The sequence below is a fragment of the Littorina saxatilis genome, linkage group LG2 (assembly GCF_037325665.1).
Source record: "Littorina saxatilis isolate snail1 linkage group LG2, US_GU_Lsax_2.0, whole genome shotgun sequence".
NCBI classification, from domain to species: domain Eukaryota; kingdom Metazoa; phylum Mollusca; class Gastropoda; order Littorinimorpha; family Littorinidae; genus Littorina; species Littorina saxatilis.
The window spans coordinates 82645886-82664009 of record NC_090246.1 but is presented as its reverse complement, the minus strand read 5'-3'; the positions used below and the strand labels follow the sequence as shown (position 1 = coordinate 82664009).

Here is an 18124-nt window from a genome sequence, read left to right as displayed (position 1 = left end):
TCCATTCCCAGTAACTCTTCCTTATCTTCTCCAGTGTTTTGCGCGTTTATCTCCCTTCCTTCGTGTGGCGTCTATCACGTCAACACGTGCTCTAAGCCGGCGAACCGCCATGCTGCATATTCCGTCTCGCGATCCACCCGGCGAAGCGGGTAATCATCTAGTTCTGAATAAGCCACTAGTGCATTTTCAGAATTGATTTGGGTCAAAAAGTGGATCTTTGCAAAGAAAGCAGTAAGGTTGTTGATTTTAAAGTACGGTCACCAAATGTGGTCTTATTCTTTGTAACAATGTGGCCAGATCTCATCAGCCTTTTATTTGCAACATTCCGGTGAAATGGATACCACTGAACTATCAATGCTTAGTTTTGGCTACCGTATACTTCGTGTTCACAGTGGTGAAAAACCTTTCTGAAAACAAAACGTAATCGAAAATTCGACTTCATGAGTTTTTAAATCACAAAATATCAATTATATCTGTTGACACGGCTTTCAACGTGACAAACAGCTCAGTTTTGGACGTTTACATATTTTACGTCTACAGTTGTTAAAAAAAAATGGCCCAAAAGACACAGTAATCTAAAAGTCGACTTCTTCAGCTTTTGAACCGCAACATGTCAACTGTATCTGTAGCCTTCCGTGTGTGACTAACAAACTCAGTCTATACATTCTCAAGACGCCAATGGAATCTGTTGAACACGACTCAACGTGATTAAATCAACATTTTGGGCCTCTGGATACTTTGCTTTAACGGTCTCTATCAGTCTGTGAATCGCACAATGTCGACTCTGACTGTGGCGACCGCCTTCAATGTCACCAACAGCTCAGATGTTGTGTTCACTGTGCTGAAAATCCCGGCTCTGTTGACGCAATATTGCTTTACGTTTACAGTAGTGAAAACCCTGGCCAAACAAACCGAAGTGATGTAAAAGACGACTTTATCAGCCTAAAATTATATCAAAAACGCACAATGTCGACTGTGACTTTGGGCACAGCCTTCAATGTCACCAACAGCTCACAGATTGTGTTCTCCTCATCCTTCGTGTTCGCCGTTGTGAAACACCTGGGTCTGTGCGTCATGCTGACGGAATACCTGACGTGGGCACTGAGGATCAACGACATTGTCCAAGTGGTCATCTCTCTGTTGGGCATCGTGGGAGGTGCGCTGTCCCTTGTGGTCACCTCTCTCCGAAAGAACAGGTCATCTCTGAGTGTCCAGGTAAGTTGAGGCGGCTAGGTTTGGTTGTACAGTCTGTACCTGTGCTTTGGATCAGGGATGGGCTACGTGGAATGGGGAAAGGTGCGAGGGGGGTGGGGTGGGGGGTGGGTGGAAGGGGAGCTCGGGGAGCGCGATTTTGGCTGTGAATGTGAGTTCTTGTGGAAGCGAAAATGGGATTGTGTGCGAAAGAACAAAGACCGAGAAACAATAAAAGGTGTGTATGTGTGTGTGTGTGTGTGTGTGTGTGTGTGTGTGTGTGTGTGTGTGTGTGTGTGTGTGATTTCTACCTCAATGCCAAGGATAGCAGTCGATCATTAAAACCAAACCTTGAGGTAGCTAGTCAAATGTATTCGAAGGTTTTATTATTGTATTTGTCTGTAACAAGACTAGTAGTACCCACTCCATCTTGTTCACATGTTTTCCTAAATCTAAGAGAGAAAAAAACACTTATTTACTCACATATGCATCTTGTTTATCTAATTCATTCTTAAATATTATTTGATTGAATTAGATTCAATAATTTTACCTACTTGCAGGTGGCTCTAATGTCCCTTTATGACGTCATCTTCCTTACCGTGGTCCTGATCTCCGCCATCTTGAAACTGGCTGACGTCACCGATGACGCTGTGATCTCCGTCTTTCAAGTTCTTCGCCAGCTGAGTCTCTGGTGCGTCACCTACACGCTGGTGGACATCAGCATCGAGAGGTGTCTCTCCATCGCCACGCCCTTCTTGGCAAGAAAGCTGTTCGGAGTGGGCTTCACCTTGAAAAAAGCTGGGGCGGTCTTCGGAGCAGGGATGGCTTTCACCGTGCCGTTCGTGATTGATCTGATCTTCGGGTTCAGCACTGAGAATGAGTGTGAGGTAGACAGGTCGCTGTCTGTGTACGGCGTAGTCTACACTCTCTACACCGTCCACATCCTTCTCTATCTCCTCCCCTTTGCCGTCATCCTGGTCGCCAACGCTGTGTTAGTCCGAGCGCTGATGCAAGTGGGCAAACACAACGGCCGCGCCACGAACGCTAACTCCACCGCTGCTGCCAAGTCCGACGCCTCCGCGAAGCAGTTGTCGATCTTTGTTGTGGGGGTGAGCGTGTGGTACGGCGCGTGCATGTTCGCTCCCAGCAGCCTCTTCCTCGTGCGTCTCGCGCGCCTGGAGCTGTTCGAGCCAAAGACTGACATCGTGGTGGCCATCGTGGCGGACACATTGGTCGTGCTCAGTGCTGCCGCCAACTTCCTGTTCTACTTCCTGTTATGGCGTCACTTCCGCCACACTTTCCTCACCATGTTTTGTAGAAAATGTCGCAGTGCTGATCTGAAACACGAGCACGCTTCTTCTCCTTACAGCGGAACTAAGCCAAGCAGTGAGCCTGTGTCTGCAGGCAATAAGACAGCTTCGACAGCTGTGAGTGGCGAGTGATGATCATGCAATAGACGATGTTCGGAAATAACTCTGTCATGATTGTTAAGCGGTGTGGCAGAGTTAGCGCCCCAGGAAGCGCACCGATGCTGACTGTGGCTTTTACCTGCGATCGCGGTTATCAAGTAACTCTGATGTGTATGTTGTGCAGTGTGCGCTTTGTAAGACACACTTTTCTTTCAGAAACACGAACATCGCAGCCGCGATTCGCTGCATGCTGATTGATGAACAAGTGGTCGCTAAATCAGTCACCACGAGAGCATGAGTGGTCGAAAACGGGACTTGTTGCGTCATTTTTTACATTTAGTCAGGTTTTGACTAAATGTTTTAACAAAGAGGGGGAATCGAGACGAGGGTCGTTGTGTATGTGTGTGTGTGTGTGTGTGTGTGTGTGTGTGTGTGTGTGTGTGTGAAGAGCGATTCAGACCAAACTACTGAACCGATCTTTATGAAATTTTACATGAGAGTTCCTGGAAATGATATCCCCGGATGTTTTTTTCTTTTTTTCGATAAATACCTTTGATGACGTCATATCCGGCATTTTGTAAAAGTTGAGGCGGCACTGTCACACCCTCATTTTTCAATCAAATGGATTGAAATTTTGGCCAAGCAATCTTCGACAAAGGCCGGACTTCGGTATTGCATTTCAGCTTGGTGGCTTAAAAATTAATTAATGACTTTGCCTTTGGTCATTAAAAATCTGAAAATTGTAAAAAAAATTTAAAAAAATTATAAAACAATCCAAATTTACGTTCATCATTTTCTGATTCCAAAAACATATACATATGTTATATTTGGATTAAAAACAAGCTCTGAAAATTAAAAATATAAAAATTATGATCAAAATTAAATTTTCGAAATCAATTTAAAAACACTTTCATCTTATTCCTTCTGGGTTCCTGATTCCAAAAACATATAGATATGATATGTTTGGATTAAAAACACGCTCAGAAAGTTAAAACGAAGAGAGGTACAGAAAAGCGTGCTATCCTTCTCAGCGCAACTACTACCCCGCTCTTCTTGTCAATTTCACTGCCTTTGCCACGAGCGGTGGACTGACGATGCTACGAGTATACGGTCTTGCTGAAAAATAGCATTGCGTTCAGTTTCATTCTGTGAGTTCGACAGCTTGACTAAATGTTGTATTTTCGCCTTACGCGACTTGTTTTAGGGTATCATGACAAAAAGCGCTGTATTTCAGCAATAACTTGGTGGATTGCTTTAAAACTTTCAGAATATTTTACCAACATTTTAGACGTCCTTCGAGCAAACTTTTGGATCGTAACACGTATGTGTCCAGATGTTACGCAATGTTTTGGAAAAAAGTGTTTAAACTCGTCGTCGGATTGTTCACTTGTGTGACCGAGCAAAGACTGCACCAAAGCCAACTTGAACTTTGTGTAGATATGTTTCTATGTAAGAACCCATGTATGTTTTTATAAATGTTTTCTTGGATTGAATACACATTTGGAGCTTTGCTGGACTTGTGTTGAGTTTGTACCCTGTTTGTTCGTCTCGTGTGTTTGATTAGTATCCTGACAAATACTTACGTCTGTTTCAGACACGTATGCACCATAACGTCTTAAACACTATCACAGACAGTTTAATGTTTATGTAAAGCTACTACCGCTCGACTTTACAAATGCGAACCATGCGACAAACGGGCACATTCTGCCGTGACTGAAGAAACACAAAGAAACCATTGTTCGAAGTGTCTTTGAACTATGTGAAATGGACACTCCTGCTGGCACACTCTCCAAAGTCTATATTCAGGGTTGACATGAAATGTTTAAAGGCACAGTAAGCCTCCCGTAAACCATCACAGAACTCCCCGAGCGGCGTCCACATACAGTACAAGCATACTTCCATTTGAACGCTCACCGAACGGGAACATCCTGGCTGCTTTCTGTCGAGCGTGAGAAATTTTCAAAGAATTTATTTTCGTGGACTTGGTCTTCTACAACAATGGCGCCTCGTTTTGGTGCTGGACGGCTGTTATGATACCGGAAATCACGCCCGGACAGTAAGCCTCCCGTAAACCATCACAGATACTGTCAGGCTTTTACACACAGTACAAACACCCTTCCATTTGAACACTCACCGAACGGGAACATCCTAGGTGCCCTACAAAGAGCGAGCAATTTTCAAAGAAATAATGTTTCGGATTGTCTCCATCTCAATCGGACCCATCCTGAACTCAGGTCAAAAATGAGTTACTTCCCTTCAACTGGCGATAGCCGTGGAGCGATGATTATCAGAATGATTCGGACCGTGGTGCGTTTTGGCGCTAGACCTAACTTTTAAAATCTAAATAATAAATTCTCAGCTTGTTACACAAACATTCTTAAATCATAAAAGAATTCTTTTTTCGTCAAGACAAGATCAGTACAATTCGAAGTTTTGAAAGTGTGAAAAGCCCGAAAGCAGGGTCACGCAAGGTCGTGATTTTCGTAGCAGACGGCGGTTTATAGGCAGTCAAAAGCCATCGCTGGAGTTCTTATGAATCACATTCGTTTGTTTCGTGAAAAGTCAGAGGTACATAACGTGCTATTGCAGATAAGCTCACAGCGAGCCCCATTCAAATTACAAACTGACCACTGCATTGTGAAAAAGGGAAACTGGATCACACGGGTTCACAATGGCTCAGGGGTAAGATAAACCACGCAAAAATAAATTCTTTGAAAATTGCTCGCTCTTTACGTAGGGCACCAAGGATGTTCCCGTTTGGTGAGCGTTCAAATGGAAGGGTGTTTGTACTGTGTGCAAAAGCCTGACAGTATCTGTGATGGTTTACGGGAGGCTTACTGTGCCTTTAACGTCGTTTTCACTCAGTGAACCACGAAGGTTATATCGCGACGGGGAAAGGGGAGAGATGGGATAGAGCCACTTGTCAATTGTTTCTTGTTCACAAAAGCACTAATCAAAAATTTGCTCCAGGGGCTTGCAACGTAGTACAATGTATTACCTTACTGGGAGAATGCAAGTTTCCAGGACAAAGGACTTAACATTTCTTACATACTGCTTGACTAAAATTTTTACAAAAATTGACTATATTCTATACAAGAAACACTTAACAAGGGTAAAATGAGAAACAGAATCCGTTAGTCGCCTCTTACGACATGCTGGGGAGCATCGGGTAAATTCTTCCCCCTAACCCGCGGGGGAATTCATAGCGTGTGTCAAAATTGTAACGTAAGATGCTTATGATAGATCAAATCAACTTTTTTTTTAAATTCTTCATACAATGATTGTTTTTAATCTGCACTTTAAATCGCTGTATTTAAAGTTGAAGTTCATTGAAATAAAGAGAAATTATGGCCGTTGTGTATTATTTGCATCTGTTTCAAAGCACAGGTTAGTGCACCATGAAAACAGTGTTCGCTTAAAACAGGGAACGCGCCTATTTCTAGAAAAAAAATACGTACACTTCATGAAAGAAAGTTATGAAGAAAGTTGCACACAATGATTCGTAATCATAAAAACAATTTTGTGCACCAAATTCTTCTGTTAAAGTGTCTAGTATTTCAGTTTCGATTTAAATGTTGAACATTTCTACAAGTTTTGAAATTTTGAATCCCTGCATGTCCCATTGAATATTTCTGTAACTGAAATTGGAGAAGAAATTGCATTTTCTTGGCTTTTCCCTTGCAACAGCTTCCTTGTCTTTGTTGGCATTTTCTTTCAAGGCAGTACAACGTAAGATTAGATTCTTTCGGACAGAAGGTAGAATGCGAGTTTTGAGACTACGACAGTCGTCCAAAGAAAGCTTGCTGTGAAATTTGTTTGTAAATAATGGTACATGTGATTCTGTATTTTTCTGCGGTTAATGTTAATGGTTTCTTTTTCCTCTGTTGTGTTTTCCTCCTGAGTTGATCGTTATCATTAAAACAAGACCCTCAGAGAGTACCTCCGTTGCTCCTTAAAATGGACTGTGAACAGTGTGTTGGCTGTGCCGGTCGACCGTCAGAATTATTTTAAGAACCAGGCTGCTGCAGTCAGTTGACATGTTTCGTATATTGTAGGGTTACCATGCTGCATAAGTAAAGTGGCTTGTATAACCTCACTATTCTGTTTCAAAACGCTGTTTATATTTGTGTAGGTTGTAGTCATCATAACTAATCGCATTTTGCCATTTGTTTCAGAAAGGAGGTTAACCTACAACAAGATCGACGCTATGTCAGATATGCCTCAGCCACATGAAGACTTCCGAATTTAGATCCACTCAGTCGGCATGGTGACAAGCCGTCTTGATGAAAAGTATAGGACTGCGGACAGCAGTGGAAAAAGTGGTCACATGGCAGCTACCTATTGCTTAGTGTCTGCAGTGCAAAAGACAGATAAGCTGATAGTGGGGCTCCTATGTTGCAAAATCATTCAAATCATGCAACAAACACCAAATTAAGCAAATATGAAGAGTTTTATGTGCTTAACAAAACCTGATACAGAGCCATCGCGAAAAATAAAAAAATGGGTAGTTTTTAAACAATTTTTCAAAATGGCCGCCAGTGTAAACGGTTGGGTATGTTAGGCATATTTCACTTCATGTGATTAACGGAAAATTTGGCGTAAATGGACATTTGCTTTTGCTTAACAAAACCTGATACAGAGCCACCGTGAAAAAATTAAGAAATCAGTAGTTTTTTTACAATTTTCAAAATGGCCGCCAATAAAAGGGTATTTAGGCATTTTTGATGCTACAAGACATTCTCTTGCAATAGAAACTAACTCAAACACATTTTTAAACAAAACAATACATGTATTGTTGGTGCAGAGAATGATTGGACGGTGTGGGTGGCAGGGTTGAAGAATTTGTGGATTACCTAAACTGTGCAAAAATAAATATATTGCACCAATTTTCATACCAAAACGAAAACATTCATTCCTGTGCTGTTATATTCAATGTATGCTATTGAGGGCACTCAACTTGGCTAACTGGAACACTTTTAAGATAAAAGGTGGCCTTTACATGGGTTATTTGACCGCCGCCCAAATAAGGGTACCCCCAAAATAAAACTGATAAAAATGTAATGTATCAACTCAAAAGTCGACTAAAATTCATAATCGCTGTATTTCGAAAACGTTGTTTGTTCTCATGTGTTTACACAACTAGCACATTCCGGCAAGTGTCCATACTCAAAAGAAACTTTGGCAGTACTTGAAACAACCATCTGTCATATATACATGCGAAGTCAAAAATATGTGGGATGTAAGTCAACAAACCTGTGGCATTTTTTAAAATATTATTTCGTGAAGATTTGAAAGTGTACTCAAACGGTTGAACTACGCCTCGTGCGTAGACACACATTCCTGAAAGTTTCAACGCAACCCACTTGGTCATTGCTAAAATACATGGATTTTAGTTGACTTGGGTATCCCTCAAATTTGACACATAAACATCTCATCCGTGAGATCGACACATACATCAGTAGGTACAATGGCACAACACTAGAAATATGCAAGATGGCGAAATAAAACAACCTGTTCTGGATGGATAATCAAGTTGACTTTCTCTTCGTATACAACAGTGACCCAGTTGTGCCTCAGGAATTGTCGTCGGCTTTTTAAAAGGTACCCGAAGTTTTTGTCACATCTCTTTGTCACGTCAAGGGTATCCTTATTTTGACGGCGTAAATGATGATGTTAAAAAAAAATGTGCCAGATAGCGAAGATGCGAGCCTTTAATGGCATAGACAGTTTGAATAAAATGACACAGGAATAAAAGTTTGAGTTGGGGTATGAAAATGGGTGCAATAATATTTTTGCACACTTTAGATGCTGACAGTTTTCACAGGCATGCAAGCACATTTGCAGAGAGCTGTGCTCTGCAGTCCTTCTTAGCAGCATTTGCAGCGTTTTGTTGTACAGCTCTTCTTGCAGGCACACCTCATGAGTTCTCGGCACACGCTGGATACGGTATCATACCTCTTGAAAGCTCGTCCAGAATGACTCCCACTTTCCAGCCTTGAACTGCCAGCCCACAGAGTTTGGAAGTCTAATAGGTAGATGGCTCTTCTCAATCTCATGTCCTGCAGCAGCACCTCACTTGTAAGGGGATTATGGTCAATTTGGCAGCTCTTTTTACTGAAGAGGTACCGTCTAGCACTGTTTACACCCAGTACGTTGCTGGTTTTGTCCTACAAATGTACACCAAAAAGCTCTTGTGCTGCCCTGTCAGTGGTACTCAGCTTACAAAGAGGAGCAGACAACCTGAAGAAAGTTTGAGTGACGTCTTCAAATGCTTGCCATACTTCCCAAGCCTTCTGATTCCCCAATACCATTGAAGAACGACATAGTGTCACAGCCTGTAAGGCTATGCAAAATGGGCAGACAGGGTGACTTCTCTTGGCCAATGGCTTTGGCAATACACTTCACGAGCAGAAAAAAACGCAACACAGCTGGAATGAGAAGCAGACTGTCTGGCCTCCTCTACATCCATGGTGCAGGAAATCAGCCTGTGGTACCCTTCACACAAAAGATGAAAAGTGACATTTTTATTTGAATGTATTTGAATAATGTTTACTATCTCAGAGAGTCGGTCAAAGCCGGGTTAGCAAGTCTTCACACAACAGACCAAAATGAAAGAAAATTGTATTTCATGAATTCGTATAATTCTTACTGTTTCAGGTTAAAAAACAAACAAACACAGTTTCCAGTGACCCAACTGATTCTGGAATCTTTCTGACCGCTACATTTATTCGCTTCAAACAGTCGCTAACAGAATGTTGACCATAGTGAGGGTTCGTACGTTAAACCCATCAAATTCACAGAGGTCGCTTACAAATGATGTGCAAACATGTTCCAATTAATACAAATAAAAAAAATCTTACTGTTAAGATGTATCAGGTAACAAACCTTGATACAGTAGTACTAGTGAAATCGGCTCCCTCTTGTGGAACCGGAATAAATGCAGAACGCTTGTTCCCAGGAACCGGCATGCGGTGTAACTCTTGTATATATCCTGTAAAAATAAAATTCACACCAATGCACGGTCAACTTAAAATAAGCAAAAGGATGAGAAACAAGCAACAAACCAAAATTGTAAAACTCAAAGAGCGGTACCTCTTCATTTTTCAAAACCACTTATCTCATTTGATTAGCATACACTGTATGCTTTTGTCTGTTACCTACCGTCTTTGAAAGTTTGATCACAACACTGTAAAGACATGGGGAGTGGAGTGTTTTTATCTCCAGCTGGTCATCCTACTATCTGGCCTACCCTCACTCAGTTTTTGACTCTACCCCTCCCCACCTTATGGAAGTCCTTAACGTAGGCAGGACTAATCATTTATCATACCATGAACAATCTCTTTCTCCTCGCCTTTTATTCAAAGTTCGTTTAATCTGTTTAAAATCACCAGCGTGGCGATCATGATTTCCTTACTTGTAATCAACAGATAGATCTAGATCTATCAGCATCACAATCCAGCTGATGCGGAGCTATTGCAAGATTACTCTGCATTTCAGCGCTTCACCCGATGAATAACAGACCCCAGGGGAGAATTAAACAGTAAAATGATGTGACATTGGTGAATGGATGCGTATTCTTGAAAACTTACCTTCAGAAACGTTGTTTTCGCTCAAATCAAAACACGCAATGTTGCGGAGGCCGCCATCTTGAATTTTCATGCTGCGGATATATAAAATTCTAAAAACGATCAAATTAAATACCAGAACACAAAAATACCCATAAGAGTATTTATGTCATGCATGTGTTATCAGCAGACAACTTCTGGTGCATGGTAAACCATTGAATTTTACATTTGCTGAGTTGGGAATATTTACTGCTGAGCGCTTTTGGTACGAATTTCGTCTGCTGTAAATGCAGCCTTTTATTCCCTATCAAAGACAAAAAAAACGATTTCTGAAGTGGCTCTGTATCTGAAATCCCTTAAATAATTATAAGGAACAATACCACAAAGTATGATGTTTGTTGCAAGATGTGAATGATTTATGAGTGCGTCTGCAACATACGAGCCCCACTATGATGGTAGATTTGCAAATGAACACAGTACCCTCAGATCTACAGCCGTTTTACGACGGCCAAGCAACAATCCAGGGCAGAGAACAATGCCGCGTTGTAATCCACCTCTTCATTTGTTTCAGGAAAGGACGTCCTTACAACTGGAATTAACATTACAACTCTCTGATACCAAGACATAGTGCATAGTGTACACTAAACAAGAGGTTGTGCTACCACAGGAACATCCCGATAATTGAGTGGGACAGGATTAAAAAGCTTCCCACGGCTGCAGTGAGGAAGTACATGATTTTTCTGTCATTGACGTTAATACCTTTCACACAGCCAGTACATGAGAGATAATAGTCAATGGTCTTCTTGGTGACCGTTCATGCCCAAACACGCGGAGCTGGTGGCCAGCAGGCAACGTGTCACTGGAAAATAGCACAGACTTCGGAGTGCGAGGACCAGGGAAAATAACCTCATGTAAAGCTGTGTGTGTGTGACCATATCATTAACTCTTTGTCGTATGATCATTCCAAGAATATATCTTGATACGCAAGCTCTGGGGTAGGTTGATAACTGTAGATATAAGCTTTGCCATGATAATAATTATCATGCTGATGCAGTTTAAATGTGTGTCTGTGTGTACGTGTGTTACAGTACTGTCTGGTTGGCCAGTACTATCTGGTCAAATGGGTCAAAATAGCCATTTCTGCACTTTCGCTGCTTGTGGAAGACACTTCAAATACTCCTATGATACGAGTGATAAATATCAAGCCTACTGACAAACTGCCACATTTTCGCGTTTCGTTACATTTTCATTTTTATATAATTTTCTCAAGCAATGGGAACTCCCTTTGTGTCCCCTAGACTGATGAAAAATGCCGTACCGTAGTCATTCTAATGAATACAGTCACGAACACCATGCATCAGTAGGCTTTTGTTTTCAACTCAGTTAAATTTAACAATGTTTGCTTTTTGAAACTTTTTTAGGTTGTTAATGTATCGTTCAGGAACTGAAAGAGTTTGCTAGTGCTGCACGGCTTATTACTTAAATGTTAAGAATAGTGAGATACTTATATACCTTATATTTTATGTATTGCCTGATTACTATATCGGATACAGACGAGGTGGTCGTTTTTGAAATAACAATGTGAAGATTTATTTACAGAATGACAAACTCTCTCTCTCTCTCTCTCTCTCTCTCTCTCATTTGAATTCAAAAACACATTTATATGATCGGGGTTCCTATGTCAGACTTGTACTCTTTCATTTCTTATTTGCATTAAGTGTTTAGCTGCACTAAGAGTGGTTTGTATTCTGAATGGATGTGTGTGTGTGTGTGTGTGTGTGTGTGTGTGTGTGTGTGTGTGTGTGTGTATGTGTGTGTGTGTGTGTGTGTGTTTTAAGTGCACAGACAAACAATAAAAGTAAACAAGAACTTAGCTTTAGCTAGTTCGTTGTATCCACATCCTGCTGGTAAACCGCATGCTTTCTTTCAAATTTATTTAACATTCTTGTTTGTAACGTATTGTTTTGTCAATAACTAACGTTCCAACAAACTACCTTTCTTGTTTTTCGCCATGTATCAACTTAGCACAATAAAGAATCTGTAGTTGAGAAATCGCACTACTTCCTCAGTGTTAACATAAACCCATCAACCTTGTAACCAGGTTGTTAAGTACCAGCCTGCCCGGGAAAACGATTCGGGGGTTCATCATTAGAGCTGTTGTTAACCCGTGATTTGTAAAAATGTAAAAAACAATTACAAATCACGGGGCGCCCCGAATAATGTAACAATTGTTACATTATTCGTGGCGGATGTAGCTTTTCCTTGAAATTGCTATCGAGATTTTCTCTATAAATATAATTCACTAGGAAACACTAGACTGATAATTATTGTGATGCACACAAATTCGTGCGTAATGATGCGAATGACCCTTCACCCAGTGAGGTCAAGAACAAAGGGTTTATAAGAGTGTCCAGGATAAATTATTTTTGCTTTCTTACACTCGATGTTTTTCTTATCAGGAGACTACGGATATAAAAAATATTTTTCTCTTATCGGAGGAAAAACAAATGTCATCATATTTTTGGAAATGCATTGCATTATATGCCCGCAGGCAGGTGCATGAATGTGTATGTGATAATGAATACTTATGTTTGTAAATGTGCGTGCGAATTAATATGTGTATTTTAATGTGTTATTCCCGACTTGTAGTAGGGTTTGGGACATAGCACATGGTGGCCGCCATTATTAGCCTCGGCTTTCCCATATGTGTGTGGGGCTTCAAACCTCCTGTTAAAATACACGTGGAAAAAGCACTTTTGGACAGGAATTAAGATAAGTGTCGTCGCGGTTTTGTTTGGTCTGAATCGCTCTACACACACACACGCACAGACAGACAGACAGACACACACACACACACACACATACACCATGACCCTCGTCTCGATTCCCCCCGGCTCTATGTTAAAACATTTAGTCAAAACTTGACTAAATGTAATCACGTTTTAACAGCTGTCAAGATATTGCACGTTTTTCGTTTCATTTATTGTACCTGTCCTAACACGCTGAAACGGCCGACAGAGATGCCGTGACACAGTCTTAGACCGTGACACATAATTATACACAGACACACACAACCAACTCGGGCCACCGCCCCCCCCCCCCCCCCCAACCTCCACCTGCCCCCACCCCCGGCAACACACACACACACAGAACACACACACACAGAGAACACACACACAGAGAGAACACACACACACACACACACACAGTACAGAGAGAGAGAGAGAGAGAGAGAGAGAGAGAGAGAGAGAGAGAGAGAGAGAGAGAAGCATCCCACAAAGAGAAACTTAAAAGCGTAATAATAACCGGCGAGCCCGGCCTCAATTGAGTAAGGACGGTACTAGCTGTGGCTCTGACTCATAACCTTGACCGACTTGTAGCATCCTGCTTAATGCTAAAGACCTTGTTACATAGTCGTTTTTTCGTTAGTTTCGTTCTGTTAATTCTGCCCGGTTGATTTTTCTTCTACTGGCCATTGTCGTATTACAGACACAAGTGACAAGCATTTGCCAGGTATCAGATGTTCTTGCAGTAAATGTTTACTTAATTTGTGTTAGATGTACTTGACATCAAACTGCATTACAGTCGTATTACAAAGTTTACATAATTTATCACCGGTTTCCTATCCGCTTGACTCAGATTTTTCTCCATTTTCCATTCTTGTATCAATGTGGATTTTCTGTTAAAAAACTGATTTTCAATAGACACTTTAAAAGTTAGAGACTTTTAGTGCTTTTGTCTTCAGTGTCTGAGCTTTGAAGCAGCAGGAAATTGCGGCATTTTCTTCAAATAAACATGATGTCTGCAGTTGACACGCGCGCTCACATAAGAGAGAGAGAGAGAGAGAGAGAGAGAGAGAGACAGAGACAGAGAGACAGAGACAGAGCGAGCGAGAGACAGAGAAATAATAATAATAAATAATGATAATAAATGAGCATTTATATAGCGCAACATCATAACTTTACAATTATGCTCTTTGCGCTTGACACATTTAAAATTAAAACACAGTTATACAAAGAGAAAGAGGAAGGAAGAGAGAGAGAGATATATAAAGAGAGAGAGAGAGAGAGAGAGAGAGATATATAAAGAGAGAGAGAGAGAGAGAGAGAGAGAAAGAGGGAGGAAGAGAGAGGGAGAGAGAATTGAACTTTATTGAATTGAATTGAACTTTATTTAACAATCTGCACTTGAGACGCACAGACACACAATGATAAAATTGAAAAAGTAAAAATTAAAAAGAGAGAAAGAAAGAGAGAGAGAGAGAGAGAGAGAGAGAGAGAGAGAGAGAGAGAGAGAGGGAGATGGAGGGGGGTGGAGAGAGAGTGACTGAGTCAACCCGAAAAGAAAAGCCGGATAGCGATATTTTGACAACTGTGTCAGTGTGGGTGAAAGGCTACACGTTCAGGGGCGGTGCGTGTGTGTGTTTTCGCCGTGAGAGTACTGGCTTCGCTCATAACTTTATTTTTACTTTTTTTATATTTTTTTTTATAGCATCATTGCTTGAGCATCTCACGACGGCGACAATTTTAGACCTGTGTACGGGACGCTTTAAATCTGCTCGCAAAGGCAAAAGAAGTTTAGTTCAGGGAGAAATCCTTACTTGTTCACTGCTATCCAGATAGTACTGGTTTGCCAGGTAATACTGTAACATACGTGCGTTCTTGTGCGGTTTCGTGTGTGTGTGTGTGTGTGTGTGTGTGTGTGTGTGTGTGTGCGTGCGTGCGTGTGTGTGTGTGAGACGGAGTGAGTGAGTTTGTGTTACTGTTTGTTGATTTCTTACGGGAGCCTTGAAGGCTTCGCCTCTTGTTACACTATGTTATTCACAATTTTGTACATCGTAGCGAGAGCTCTAGAGTTTAAGTCTTTTTATGTGAACGTGGCAGTCCACACCAGTATTTCGTCGTAGACGGACGTCTTGTTACAGACTTCATAAGCCGTTGGAAAAGTTACATTTTGAATAAGACCATACAATAGTCTTTGTATTGTGGTTGATAGTAGTTCTTCATCTGTGGTAGGCTTTGATTCGATCTGTTTATTTTATTTGTGTTGACTTGTTCTTGTCAGTGCGTTGTATAGTACAGTATTGCTCGCCATTTTGTTAGAGCGGGGTCGGCCCGCTATTGCGCGGGGCCGCTATTGCGCGAATCTTTAGGGTTAGGGTTAGGGTTAGGGTTAGATTCGCGCAATAGCGGACCCGCGCAATAGCGGCCCAGCCCCGTTAGAGCTACGTTGTGAATTTGTTTATTGTGAAAATGTGGTTAAAAAAAATTTGATAACATATGGATAGTTTTTTTCTCCGTAATTTGATATTGTGATTGTAATGTTATTGTAAACGGAGGTAAGGCTAGTTTATATAAGCCATATATATGAAACTAAAGAACGTTGAGTTTCTTTCCAGGCTCTGTTTGTCCTTTCCCTGTGCAATCGGCTGTCCTGCCTGGGAGCTGGACGACTGGTTGTCTCAGCTTTTGGATGCCGGGGGGGGGGGGGAGGCTGAGGTATCCAGCATATGGCGTCTTCCTGTCACCAGCTTCAGGTTTCGTCATTGTAGCGGAGCTGTTTCTGGGAGAAGGTGTGTGTATCGCCTTGAGGGTATGTGGCGTGGCTTGTCTAGTCGTCGTTGGACGATCATCAAACTTATTGGTCTACGCGTCGTAGGACATTCATCGACTATTTCTTCTTTCATCACAGAGACGACGTTCTACGCTAAAAATCAAAACTGCGTCGGATAAATGGATTCGTCGCCCGACTGCTGGGAGCGAAGGACTTTGCCCAACCAGGCAGGAGGGCTGCTGTGCACCGCACACACACACAGACCAAAGTCATGCGCCCACACACACACGCACACACACATAATATAGTAAATACATCAACACAGTGTGCGTGTTGCGACCCATCTCGTCATCGGCGCTTTTCCGGAAATGACCTGCGCTTTGTTGGAATTCTAACAATGGCCGCCATTGTAGGAATTCCAACTTTGCGATACGCAATTCTAGAAATGTACCGCGCGCATAGTGAGAATTCTGCTCTTTCTTAGAATGCGATGTAAAATCATACAAGTCATGATGATCCTTGTGTTTTAAATTAGTGATCAATGCCTAGTCTTGAAAAAGCAGATGCATCGTATAACGCACCAAACCCGGCAACCGAATTACAAAAAGCAAAAACACTTTTGATAACTTTTGATCATAATTTTTATATTTTTAATTTTTTAATCCAAATATAACATATTTATATGTTTTTGGAATCAGAAAATGATGAAGAATAAGATTAACGTAAATTTGGATCGTTTTATAAAACATTTTTTTTTTTACAATTTTCAGATTTTTAATGACCAAAGTCATTAATTAATTTTTAAGCCACCATGCTGAAATGCAATACCGAAGTCCGGCCTTCGTCGAAGATTGCTTGGCCAAAATTTCAATCCATTTGATTGAAAAATGAGGGTGTGACAGTGCCGCCTCAACTTTTACAAAAAGCCGGATATGACGTCATCAAAGATATTTATCGAGAAAAAGAAAAATATATCCGGGGATATCATTCCCAGGAACTCTCATGTCAAATTTCATAAAGATCGGTCCAGTAGTTTAGTCTGAATCGCTCTACACACACACACACACACACACACACACACACACACACACATACACCACGACCCTCGTCTCGATTCCCCCTCTATGTTAAAACATTTAGTCAAAACTTGACTAAATGTAATGATCGATTTGATCTAATGAAATACTGAGAAGATGAAAACAAATGATCATTAATGGGTTGCATTTTCATGACTAGAAGATATTCCTGACTAGTGTTGCAACCCATCTCGTCATCGGCGCTTTTCCGGAAATGACCTGCGCTTTGTTGGAATTCCAACAATGGCCGCCATTGTAGGAATTCTAACTTTGCGCTACGCAATTCCAGAAATGTACCGCGCGCATAGTGAGAATTCTGCTCTTTCTTAGAATGCGATGTAAAATAATACAAGTCATGATGGCCTCTGATGATCCTTGTGTTTTAAAGTGATCAATGCTTAGGCCAAAAAAAAATAAAAAATAGGTGTGGTTACGGTAACATAGCCAAAACATATAGGGTAGGAAGGTAGGCAATCACTTTTTTTTTTTTTAAACTTTTTTTTCTAATGTGTACAAATTAAACCTACTTGACAGGGAAATAAGTGTGCGACTCGGGCGCTTTCGCTTTCATTGCGTTTTCTGCACTCGTTTTCTTGTGTTTTTTTAATTTTTTTGACAAATGTAATAAAAAGTTATAGGGTCGGCCCCTAAAAATAGGGTAGGTCGGGTTACCGTAACCACACCTATTTTTTTTTAGGCCTTAGTCTTGAAAAAGCAGATGCATTGTATAACGCACCAAACCAACCGAATTACAAAAGGCAAAACACATTTGATAACTTCGGCGGGCTGTAACAACACAGTTCAACGACCCATCCCACTCGACCAAAACGCACCAATTTTACGTAATTTTTAACGTTTCAGATCTTACATTTTACAACAACAAAAACACAACAAGAGTGTTCCGATATAACTTTTCACTGGTAACTATCGATTGTAATAATTTTTTACTCAGTCTTAACTGATTCACTGATTGTATATTAAACCAGATATCTGTAAAGTCACAAAGTCTCTCTGGGCTGCATGGACAGCATTACGTCCCTTTACTGAGTAGGCTCTTGTCACTGCATGGTAATCTAGGCTCTTGAAACGTAATGTGCAAGTCTGTGCGCTATATTTGTTTGTTTGTTTGTTTGTTTGCTTAACGCCCAGCCGACCACGAAGGGCCATATCAGGGCGGTGCTGCTTTGACATATAACGTGCGCCACACACAAGACAGAAGTCGCAGCACAGGCTTCATGTCTCACCCAGTCACATTATTCTGACACCGGACCAACCAGTCCTAGCACTAACCCCATAATGCCAGACGCCAGGCGGAGCAGCCACTAGATTG

General features: G+C 41.3%; 1 protein-coding gene across 1 annotated transcript; it reads left to right on the top strand.

Moving 5' to 3' along the window:
• The first annotated feature begins 285 nt into the window (after nt 1–285).
• Nucleotides 286–4101, top strand: LOC138959915 (bombesin receptor subtype-3-like). Its single transcript, XM_070331588.1, has 2 exons — nt 286–1215; nt 1752–4101. The coding sequence occupies exons 1-2, from the start codon at nt 967–969 to the stop codon at nt 2631–2633; spliced, it is 1131 nt and encodes a 376-aa protein (XP_070187689.1). The 5' UTR covers nt 286–966; the 3' UTR covers nt 2634–4101.
• Nucleotides 4102–18124: the final 14023 nt, after the last annotated feature.

Bases quoted from the DNA above. Each gene is read 5' to 3' on its own strand.
- LOC138959915 (XM_070331588.1), top strand. From the start codon at position 967: ATGTCGACTGTGACTTTGGGCACAGCCTTCAATGTCACCAACAGCTCA. The intron at 1,216-1,751 runs GTAAGTTGAGGC...ACCTACTTGCAG, and splicing joins GGTCATCTCTGAGTGTCCAG to GTGGCTCTAATGTCCCTTTA.